Source organism: Pleuronectes platessa, chromosome 17 (genome assembly GCF_947347685.1).
Source record: "Pleuronectes platessa chromosome 17, fPlePla1.1, whole genome shotgun sequence".
In the NCBI taxonomy this organism is placed as follows: Eukaryota; Metazoa; Chordata; class Actinopteri; order Pleuronectiformes; family Pleuronectidae; genus Pleuronectes; species Pleuronectes platessa.
This window is the reverse complement of record NC_070642.1, coordinates 7,931,186-7,943,216: the sequence shown is the minus strand read 5'-3', so window position 1 is coordinate 7,943,216 and position 12,031 is coordinate 7,931,186. Positions and strand designations below refer to the sequence as shown.

The 12,031-nt window shown below is 42.3% G+C and overlaps 1 protein-coding gene across 2 annotated transcripts; it reads right to left on the bottom strand.

Annotated features, from left to right (window-relative positions):
* Positions 1-8,096: 8,096 nt before the first annotated feature.
* LOC128460114 (protein FAM177A1) lies at positions 8,097-11,776 on the bottom strand. Of its 2 annotated transcripts, none has more exons than XM_053445155.1 (5): positions 11,649-11,776; positions 11,148-11,351; positions 10,822-10,888; positions 9,474-9,571; positions 8,097-9,390 (listed from the first exon to the last, which is right to left on the bottom strand). In XM_053445155.1, exons 1-5 carry the CDS (start codon positions 11,715-11,717, stop codon positions 9,178-9,180), a joined length of 651 nt encoding a protein of 216 aa, XP_053301130.1. In that variant the 5' UTR covers positions 11,718-11,776; the 3' UTR covers positions 8,097-9,177. The 2 variants fall into 2 exon arrangements, with proteins under 2 accessions (XP_053301130.1, XP_053301131.1); XM_053445156.1 differs by having other exon boundaries at positions 11,154-11,351.
* Between the last annotated feature and the right edge of the window lie 255 nt (positions 11,777-12,031).

Genomic DNA, 12,031 nt, shown 5'->3' with positions numbered 1-12,031 from the left:
AGCTAGCATAGTAGAGCATCAGGCAAAACAGAGCTACAAAGAGAACAAATAATAGACATAGATTCATCCGGTCCCCAGACAAATGAACGTTAATGATACTTTAAATTAGCAACACTTTAATGACACGTAAGCCTTTTTAACCCAAATGAGCTGATGATGTGTTTGCAGCTTGTTTCCCTGCCTCAAAATTGTAAAACAAAAAAAAAGTATACTTATAATGATATAGTTTTTCTTCATCTACACTGTAGAGCTGTTTTATGTAATTGATTTATAGTAATTGCAACAAATAAATGACCGATGTTTCTAGCGTTACTCTTTGGAATGGCTTGTTTTCCTTGACGTGATCTCAACAAAGTAAAACAACATGAAGCGTGTTTGCTTTACCACCTTCACACAGTCTGGCATATTACATAGCTGTGCGTAACCTGTGTGTAATCATAGATTCGACACGTGTTTATTCTCATTACTCACGTAGGCACATCTATAAACACACCTTGCCATACCAAAGCAAGACAATACAAAACATTTTTTTATTTATTTTTGTATGATACAAAGCTCCACCCGATTGATTTACCTCTAGTAGTGGTTGGGCCTGGATTAGCAACTCCTGACTTTCTATTTAAATGCCTGACAGCTACGCCTAAAATAGCTTAAAGCCACTGTGCTTCACATAGTCATCAACATTCTTTTTCGTTCACATCTATGTTAAGTTGCCAGTCGCAGTACAACTCCAGACTTGCCTAAAATAACTCATCATTTTGCTCTTTTTTTTCGATTCCATTACAGTCCAGCCTCTTCAAAGATTTCACAGATTTGCCTGAGGAGAAGCAACATCTAAACCAAATTCAAAAGATCCTAACCTTTGTGCTCATGATCAAATGTTTTCAATGACAACAGTAATGCACTGCTATGTACTTGATGTCTGTGAATGACATAATAAAACCAACAGAATTAGTGTCACTGTTATTTTTGACCCCAGCAACAGACAACCACAGCTTAAAGGTGGGCTGACATGTACTGCTTCCTGGTTTCAAACCACTGTTCACGCTGTCTGCATGATGTGAGAACATGAGTGACAGATGGAGAGGAAAGTACCTAGAGTTATACATTTGGACCTCAGCGGCCTTTGCAAGCAGCACACTCCACCCATGCAGGGTCATTATTGTGCAGAGGATGTTTCACTACCACTTTGCCCCGAACGGCAGTTACATAAGGTCATTCTGAATAAAGGGAGCGGGCCTCCACCCTGCAGAAAAAAACACCCACCGACCAAGCCAAGTCAAGGCCAAAAGTGAAACATTATTATTAATTTTCATAACATGACTCTACATCACATACTATTTTTTAAAACCGTCTTTTAGAACATATAAATCTACAAAATAGCAGGTTTAGAAATGTTTGGGCCGGATGGGGCACAGACTGATAGAAAACACTGATATGGCCATATTGCTCGAGTCCTTGTCTTATGTTGCGTCATTCTCATGTTCATGTTTTCTTTGTGGTTTGCTTTGTGAGTCTTTTTATGCCTCTTTGGTTGTTTTGTGTCACTTTGTAGTTATTTAATGTCTCCTTGTATTCGTTTTGCATCACTTTGTGGTGGTTTAGTAATTGTACATTTTGTTGTTGGTCCAAATCCTGATTTAAACTGATTCTATTTTGATCAGGTTTGACTGATGTAAGTACCTAAACATTTTAATCAGTATATGCTCTGTCTGTCTTGGTTGTGAATATCACTCATTCATACGTATAAGTAAATCTAACCAAAAAGATCAATTTCACACTGGGGCTTTTCACAAACTGCCAACATCCGTCAGTCTTGACTCATGTCCAGATGAGGAGAAAGTTAGAAATTGCGATAAAAGATACATTTTGTCCACTGGTTGATGGTTGACAGGAGTCTGAGTCATAAATTACAAGAAAAACATGATAAAGTCTAGAAACTGTCATGTGCATCTACTGATCAAGGACATGACTCATACTTTCCACTGTCTTTGTGGACATGAGTTTTTTCTGCAGATGCACTTTTACTAAAAAATATCAGGGAAAAATTCAATACAATTTAAATACATACACAGTTTTCATCTATCATGGAGAAGTGTTATTTTCACCAATGGGCCTGACTGGGTTTCCTGCTGTCCCAGCCAGTGTGGACAAAGAATAATAAAAAGGCCAATAACTGCAAACCAAACCGAGAGCAATGGAAGTTTGACAAAAATGTTTTTCATATAATAAATAGATTAAAGAAACAGGGTTTGAAGAAAACTAAAATTGTATACAGAGGGTGGTTGCACAGAATATCCCGGGTTGTTGAAAGAATTTGTTCATGGTAAAAGTTTTGATTCTGAATAATAATAATAATATAATGTGATGTAGTACATATAAGATAGCCGATTTTTTTAGTAACATATAGATACATAAAGTTAAATTACTGAGAAATGTACAGTAAAGGAGAAATTCATCAAAAATTTGAATTTATGTTTAACTCTAGATTACAGTGATGCTGGCCTAGATGTATGTGAAGTTTACAAGTGCATGAAAAGTTACACCTGATTTACTACAAATAGTAGTATAACTATAAGTCCTTTTGTTTAACCTCACAAAGCTTTTAGATAGTAAATGTGTATAGGCTATAAGGCCATGACCTCACACAACCTGCAAACCTTCTTCTAAGAACATCAGCTTGTTTTACTGGACTGGATATATCAACATTCAACTGAGTAAAATTGAAATCATTTGGTAAATATTAAACTGTCTCTAGATTTATGTAGATACGTTGGTGTGGAATATATCGAATTAGATTATGAGCTTGTTTTGTCTTTGTTGTATTGGCTGAGGTTGATGGAGAAAATAGCATGTGCAGCTTGCACATTACACAGGAGCATGGCACATGCAGCTCACATGTTCACATATAGAAAAAAAATATAATGTTTTCGATTATTCACACATTCTAAATGTGTTGTCTTTCATAATTTTGAGTTTATACCAGATTTGAATAATTTTGAAATGCTAAAATTATTTCTGTAGTATTAAAAATTGCATCTGTATCTTATAGATTAAAATAAATCGAAATGCTTTTCCTGTTTGGTTACTCATGTATCTGCTTTGTGCTTTGGGTAGAAGCAGGTGTGTATCTTCTTGAATGAGGGGATATAGTTGCCTTTTTTTTCTTCTATATTTGGGTTGAGGGGAAGTTATTGAAGCCACACTGTAAAACCTTGTTGTGATATGAAGCTTGCGAGCCTCATCAATCTGTCTGCTGGTGAGGATCTCCCCCACGAACAGACTTTTCATGTATTTTATTGAGCTTATTTGCAGTTTTCCCAAAGCAAACAGTCAATAAATGCACGAGCAGCTGGTAAAGCCCAATGTATGATCACAGGCCATATTGAAGCACCCACCTGTACTAGCAAACAGCTAGAACTGAGATAGAAGACATCTTGTGCCAGGGACTTTCCACAACCTTCTGTGTGTGTGTGTTTGTGTGTGTGTGCGTGCGTTTGCGTGCATGCGCTACATGAGTGTGTGAAGTGCTTTTTGACAAGCACATGTTTCTGCATTTGGGTGTGTGCATGTGTGCTTGGGTGTGTGAAGGGCACTGTGTGCAGACAGGGTGAGTGAGTGAGAGAAGTGTGATGTGCAGACATCAGAAAACATGCAGAGGAGCTTTTGCAGTTATGTGGGGGAGATGAGTATCTTACATTTGGTGTTTTCGGGGCATGCATTGCTAAAAGAAATAGGCCTTTGAGAGAAATTACAAGTGCATGGAGGTAAATATTCATTTTCTAAATGTTGAGATTTTGGTTGCAATATCTTTTTATGGCAACAAGTGATGTTTTAATAAAGAGATACTGTGTATAACGCTTTGTTGCAACGCAGAGCATTGCAGTGTTTCAATGTAGCATGCAAAGCTAAAGAGAAGGAACTTGACACCCCAAAGCAACAGAGCCCACTCTCCTTCACCTTGCACATTCTACATCCTTTACTACCCAAAGGGATGTGGTTATAACATAGAGTTTCAACATTAAACTGACAATTCCTGCCGTTCCAGTGTTAGCTGCAGGGGCTTTGTCTCACAGGAGACAGGCTCTCTGTGTTTTACGCTGTAGCCCACGGAGGAAGCAAAGGCTAAAGGGGGTGAGACAGGAGACCAAGCGGCGCTGGAAATCCCCTTCCCTCAGCAGGCCTGCTTTGCTGAAGACACACACAACCACACACACACACACACACACACACACACACACACACACACACACACACACACACACACACACACACACACACACACACACACACACACACACACACACACACACACACACACACACAACCACACACACACACAGGGCCCAGCTGAGGCCCACATCAAAGGGGCTGCTGCTGTTCTCATCATCCTCCCTCCCTCTGTCTTTCTATATGTCTCACTGTCCCCCCGTCTCTCTCTCACCTCTGCCTCTGTTTCCATTAATGTACATGTGGCTTTCACCGCTGAGGAGCAGTAGTCCTCTTTCATTTCATTTTTCTGCGAATGTCGAGGAAATTGCTTGGAACGAGCCACAAACGTGCCCCTCTAGTTTTCTGCCAGGTACCAGATCTCTCTACAGCACTTACCTCACTTTTGTTGGGGCTCTGTGAGTGATTAATCGGCACGTGCACGCTGATTAATCCCAGAGACGATGTGTCAGCACATATGGCACTCAGGTGTGGTTTGATACTTTATTTTAGGACGCGTGGTTAAACTGGCGTACACCAGATTTGGGCAAGTCGGCAGTGAGAACGCTCGCTGAACTGGTCTCCCCAGAGCAGTAAACACCTCCGGCCCCCACCCCCACCGCTCAAGGGCCGCAAAAATGTCAGGTATGCTCCAAGTCTTCGGACGACTCGGGGCCGGCACGTGCACACACAGGTGGGGGATTGGCACAAGACAATTGAAGCAACGTTTTGGGCGATCACATGTACACACACAAACACACACAGACACACACACACATTCATGGCTGCACCAGTAAACACTCAGTCACGGGGAATGGCATTGTGAATTCTCAACTCTGGATTTTCCCACTTAATCACTGTTTGCCCGATGACTGGTGAGTGCCTCACGTCTTCTGGATGGAAGAGGCTGAGAAGGATGAGGCGAGTCTTCTCTCTGCTGCACCAGCGCACAGGCTCTTATATAAAGGCCAGTGGTGGACATGCTTTATCAAACTTGCTTATATTCCAGATTTACAAGACAAGAAGCTTTCATTAGATGATGTTTTGCATCCATAATTCATTTACAATTATTTTTGGATGATTAGCTTTTTTCATGCAAATCTTTTCCTCAAATCTTTAAAAAAAACCTTTTGGTTACGAAATTAGTTCAGCAATGACTTTTATTATGCACCATAGTAACCCCAGTTAGCCTCTTCTATTAAATACAGTACCACCCCCTAGTGGACTGAACAGGAAATGCACAATAAAGACGGTAAATATATATATTTTTTCCACAACCAGCCAGACCAACCTGACACTGGTGACTAGCTTCTGGAAAAAAGGTTTATACATACATTCATACAGTTCTACACAGTCTGAAAACATATCTGCCTTCAATGACTAAGCAGTCATGTATCTGTACAGGTAATAGCAGAGAAGTAAAGAAATCAGCATTATAGGAAAAAGTTCACATATGAACAGTGCCTCCAGTGGCCATAATAAAGTATTTAACACAGTTTCAGTCTTTCTATCTTTGTAAATGATCTGTGATGGGCTCCCACAGCTGAAATCAACATAAAAGAGCTGCTCAAATGGACATAGCTTCCGATTGGTTCAATTAATGATAACGTCTGTCTAAGCCTCAGTCTAGATGGAAATGATAAAAATAAGTACATTTGGGAAACAGAAGGATGAATCTTTTACTGAAATGTGAACTGTCAAACATCCCAACAAAATTTTTTTTCATAAGGAAGACCTTATTTTTATTAAGCCACAATGTATCCTCCCAATAATAGACTTCTTTGGATCAACATGCTTATTATCCCCCCCCCCCCCCCCCCCCCCCCATAAACACTACTGCCCTCAAAAGTAGCAGTCCAATGAGGGACACAGACACCGTCTCCTTCTCTTTTAACAAATGATGAATTGATCGGGAGGTGAGGAGGAGTTCAACACAAAAGATAAAAAGTGTTTCAAAAACAAATTGCCAACCTTTCCTTTAACTTGACTGACAGGACTTATCGTGACATCCTTATCTGGTTTAATTCTTGAATAATAATAATGACTAATTGTTATTATCGACCAGACAAAGTCCCATTTGCATGTGGAAACTGGCCCCATAAATAAATGAGATTCTCTTGAAGACTCATTTTGCACACCGTGTGTGCAAAGGGAAATACAAATCTTAATGTATGTACATAAATGATTCTGAAAACATATCAATTAATGATAAAGATGAAACAGCCAGGAGCTGTTTTTCAGTAGTTTGAGTCTATTTCAGCTGCAAAAGAGGAACCTGGCCTTTGACACACATTTCCATTTATGCTCCTAACAACAACATCCATATCAGATCGTAAACACGATTTAAAAAAACCTGCCCTGTCACCGGGTTTTGGAATGATGTACGAGCCTTCAGCAGTGTGACATGACTCGGTGATCTTGGCTGTGCAGGGCTGTCAGTGGGTGGTATTGTCTGTCAGTTTTCCAGGAGGCCAGGCTGTGGCACGGACCCATTTCACAACGTGACTCTCACAGATGAGCTGTCTCATCACGGCACCACCACAGAATGACGTGCTGCAGCATGTACTCAGCCACCAACAGGCTTCGCTTTTATATCTTGTTTGTGAGTTTGAAGGATGCCAAAGTCTGAATGTGTAATTTCACATCCTGTCTAAATGACCAGTAGAACCCAGCTTTTTTTCAGTTTTTCCAGGAAACAGCTATTATGCAGAAAGAAAAGCTTAGTTTTCCTGTCATGGTCGCTGCCCAACGTTTCCATCATATGTCGTTTTGTTTCTCATTAAGTCCTTAAGTACTGGCGACGGGCCCAGTTTCAAGCTCCCCCTCTCAGGAAATGTCATGAAAATGAGCAAAACCTCTTTTAAATTACTTGTTGAGCTCGAGACATTTTGAGACATTTTTTAAATCCGAGGTAACGCTCACGGTTCATCTTCTCATCTTACTGACTGTATAAAGCCAATGAGAATTTTAACCAGTATGCTTCCACTATAACAAATTAGTTTATGTTTTGGCTGAAACAAACACACTGCACTCTGTTGTCAAAACCACTTGAAAAGTTTGTTGCAGTTTAATCAACAATTATGATGAATGAAGAAATCGAAATGATCGCAATGTTGGCTCTACAAGTCGACCGACACACAAACACACATATACATTCACAATTGTTGTAACTCTAACACTGTAAGAATAGTTCATGACCCTGCCGGTGTCTTAGTGACTCTAAAGCTGTTTTCAGACATGAACTCTAGAGTCTGCCTTTCACATACAAAGTACACAGCATGAGGCCCAACGGTCCCCCTAAATCCAATAAAGCTGCAACAAATTTCACACACTCATAGATAACAGGTTTCTGAATGTGCCAGGATTTTTTTCAGCAATTATTCCCTGGGAGAAATGTCAGGAACATCATCAACACCTACATTATCCTGACATTTTGCTAAGGGGCTGGCAGGAAAAGTTTCAGAAAACGTCTGAAACAACTGAATCTGACATTTGCTTTCTCACATGCAGCCCCTCTGGCTAATTTCCCCGAAAAAATGTCCGAAGTTCAGTGCACGGCTGAAAGCGGCTCTATACGCACTCCCCCATCCCACCCAGCAGCGTTCACTCAGCATGTTGTTGATCTGTGAAGCTGAGTGCGTCACATTGACAGTCGGCGGTGAGGGGCGTGGCTGCTGCGGAGGTCGTTCGGGGACCACAGAAGCCCACTCTGACCTGAGAATGGGGACATTGTGCAGCGGGTGGACAGAGTCGCTGACCTCAGATCGGTCTGCACACACGACAACACAGGCTCCCTTGTTTGCGCCGACAAGCATCAGTCACATCCCTCACGCTGCAGCACCGAGTCACAGACACTGACTTCGTGGAATAATACAGAGAGACATGTGTAAAAGTCAGACAATGGTTTTATTAACAGCTCATTACAGTGTTACTTATTAAAGCAATAGAAAAAAATGCATGAATTAAGTGCAATCAGTTTGGTAAAATAAATACATAAATATCAAAAATCTTACTAAAAACTGTTAAAAATGTAACTTTGCATGTCTGGATACAGACTCAGTGTAACAATGCTCCCTGCCTTTATTAAAGATCTTCACGCCTCATCTACTATTACATGTTTTAAAGGTGTAGCAGATGAGGCAGACAGTTAGAGCAACAAAGAACAGGACATTTAAACCCGTTTTCATTGTTTTTTTTTAAACAAAATGTCAGTAGTAACCAAGGCTTAATCTGCTCAGTGCTTCCACAGACATTGAGTGCAATAAGAGCTTAATGAACATTAATACAGACTACAATCAAACAGGTGAGGGCGTGTTAAAGTAGCCAGCTCTTTAGCGCAGCCAGGTGGATCAAGACCACATTGCTTTGAACAGATCTGGACAAAACAGCATCAGATACTTGAACAACTTCCTCCAAATCTGAGTGTGCGCGCTAAATCGAAGGCTATTTGACATATTGAATCACTTAAAATGATCTTCAAATATATGTTAGTCTAGATCTGGCACTGACTTGGCTGTATTGGTGATTTAGGCACAGTGTCCGGTCCATCTGAGGCACAGGGGAGCAACGTATAACCTTCACTCCACAGCGGGCGCTCAGATCCGGGACGCTGCTGCAGCTAATAAAGTGTTGAATAATGTTGCGAGGAGCCTGAAATGGAAAACGGTTGCTCGAGCAGGTAAACTGGAACATTTTATTTTCATGTCCTGGCTCGTACTGTTTGTTTTTAAGATATCACACCTCTTGATAATTATCCAGCGGCTACTTTATCAGTTGCTCCGCTGTTGCATAGGGACACCGCCTCTACCGTCCTTGCCAATCAACCACCATACAGCAGCACTGCCCATCTGAAGCCGCGTCGACACACAAACCAAACGGTGCTCGGTGAAACAAGACAGTGGTCCTTCTTCAACAAAAAGACAGACATTAAAGCTCAAACGTCCTTTCCCCCCCCTCCCCCCGGGATGGTTAGGTCGCCGTGACGAGAGCGGGGACTCTGATGGTGCTCGGCGGGACCCGATTTTCATCCTCGATCCGATAGGTCACGTCGAGGCGAGCGGCGGACGCCCCGGCTCGCTCCGACACGGCGACGGGCTCGTCCTCGTCGTCCTGAGATTGTAGATGGTCGAAGGTTCGGTCTGCTTCTTCCGACAGTCGGTTCTCCTCTTTCTCCTCCTCCCTCTGACGCAGGGACACAAGATTAAATCAGCTGATTTACAAATATACAAAAAACACATTAACAGGCTGTCAGAAGTGGAACACACCTCTTTCTTCATCCTGTAGTATTCGTCGATGGCGTACTGATATTTGGCTGAGGTTATGCCAAAGAGGGAGGCCATCCTCTCGCCGAGGTAATCACATGCTGGAAAATCAGAACAGGGGGAAATTGGTAATAATACAAACCAACACACTAACAGATATGATGTAGTGCCCATTTTGGAAAAGCTTATTCCACTTTGGTACAGTTCAAGTAACATGCTCCTCTTCTAATTCTCTATTAGCTGAACAAATGCAGCTGCTTCAAAAAGGTCTACAACTTCACTGACATAAGGTGAACTCAAAATTTAGATTAGCTGCGAATACAGAAATGTGTATTTTTATAAATCTAGTTAACTGCATTCGTAAAGTTTGTAGTCTGAAGTTCTCCATGACCCAAACCGCCTCATGCAGCAGCAGCAGAACTGCGAGTGCAGCACTTCATATGACATGAGACCAAGCAGTGATGACCTGCAGCACATTACATAAGCAGCAGAGAGTGCTATGAAAGTGATAACGAATATATTAAATATGACATGAGTGTGGTATGATTATGTAGAAGACCAAGGAATACTATCAAAAGTAAGGCTCCATCTACAAGCTCACCAACCCACACAAGTTGAGACCATCTGACTGGGTGAGATAACCAGCACTCTGACCTTTTGACTGACCTTCTCTCAGTGGAAAACACACCAATGAATAAGAAATGGGGGAAGAAGCTGCCAATGACAACGAAGCATCAAAGTGTGTGGATCACAAAACGACCGACGAATACAAGGCTGTCAAAAACACATCGGATAACTCATCTGCTGGTTTTCAGCACAAGGGAGACAAGACACAAGTATAGTATTAACCTCATCTGGATGTGTTTTCAACAGATTGTTGGAACATATAAACACAACAGTAAAGGGTAAGAAAGGTTCTCTGACTGAGGGATCAGTGGATCTCAGACTCGTGCATTATGATGTAAGGGCTGTATTCAAGTTGGGTATCAGTTCAAATTTGTTCTAACTTTAATCAGGGTCCTTTTTTTGACACAATTCAATTGGTAAACAAACTGACCTCTTTAATGCTTTTTAGTACTTGCTACTCTCCTGTAAACAGTCATTTGTCAGGTTCAAGCAGGGATGATGACCTCCAGAGAGTCTGACATAACCTTCTCTGGAACAGGTTGACCCTATCGATGTATTATTACACATCCATGTGGGTCACCAAGCAGCATGAGGTGATGTGAATAAAAAAAATCAGAAAGCCTGAGTTCAGCCCAAAGACGGCTGACTAACACACTCATCATGCATCATTACACTGGAGCTACACGGCCTCCATGTTGTGAAGAAGGAACCTGGATGAACAAACCTGAGACAGTGGACGTGGCCGCTCTCCACATGTGGAACCAGAAGTATGGACCCCAGGTCATCTTGGACTGCGACACAACAAAGTAAAGTCACCGTGACTCTTTCATTTTGACGAGGGGCTTGTGCCACTTCTGCTTCTCATTTGAATTATTTGCTCACAAAACAAATCCCTTGTCCCTCTCACACACAAACACACAGACACACACACACAGACACACACACACACACACACACACACAGTCCTTCCCTCCCATCATCCCCTTTGTCCTCATGTATATCTCCTTGTGCCCCCACACAGAAATTCCCCAGCCCTCCTCTGTTCCTCACCCTCACCGCATCGACCGGGGAGGACAGCAGGTCCTTCCTCTCCGGCTCCTGGTCCTCGGCGTCCTCCTCGTCTGTGCTGTACTCCTCCATGGTCTCCCCGCTGGAGAAGTGGATGATCCGGCGAGGGACCTTCTCCCTCTGCTGCTGCTGCTCCTCTCTCTTGTCCTGCTCCCCCAGCTCCACACACTCAAAGTCCTTCGGGCTCTGGGTGATGGAGTTAAGGATGGAGGCAAATGTGAAGACAGTGTATTATTGTTATTATTATGAGTCTCTTTTTGAACAAGGGGGGGTCAGTAAGTGGATGCAGCCTCCAGGTAGGATTCAAACACTGGTGCAGGGTGTGGGTTACAAATGAATAAATAACATTTCTCGTGTCATATCATCCTCATCACCAGGCAGAGCTGTGCCAGTGTCACCAGGCTGCAGGCTGTGACATCATTCGCCGCACTGTGCGAACCACACAGCGACCTGAGGCTACGTGAGGAGAAGATTTGCACTGACCTGCTGCACAGCCATGTTCTGTCCTATCGACACGTTCACGTTAGTGAGATACAGGGAAATATCGGCCATTGTCACCGTCCTGCTCCGCGTCTGTGGAGGCTGCGCCCTCAGCAACGTCACCGCGCGCACCGCCGCGACCGGAAGTGTCGTGAATCGCGCCGTACGCACGTAACGTCCATGGAGACGCAGCGGAGGAGCAGTATTAAAACATATGTCCGACTAATCTATAGCTGTCCATTTCTTTCAATCATCTTACCGATTCAATTATTTCATAAACTCGATAGAATGATTATATAATCTATAAATTATCTTAATGTGATATTTGACCGTAAAAATGTTACTACACAAAATTGCAACATTTGATTTTAATACAAATTTCAATT

Coding starts and splice junctions, on each gene's coding strand:
- LOC128460114 (XM_053445155.1), bottom strand. CDS start 11,717: ATGGCCGATATTTCCCTGTATCTCACTAACGTGAACGTGTCGATAGGA. Junction 11,352..11,648: donor AGAACATGGCTGTGCAGCAG/GTCAGTGCAAAT, acceptor TCCATCACCCAG/AGCCCGAAGGACTTTGAGTG. Junction 10,889..11,147: donor CCCCGGTCGATGCGGTGAGG/GTGAGGAACAGA, acceptor GTTGTGTCGCAG/TCCAAGATGACCTGGGGTCC.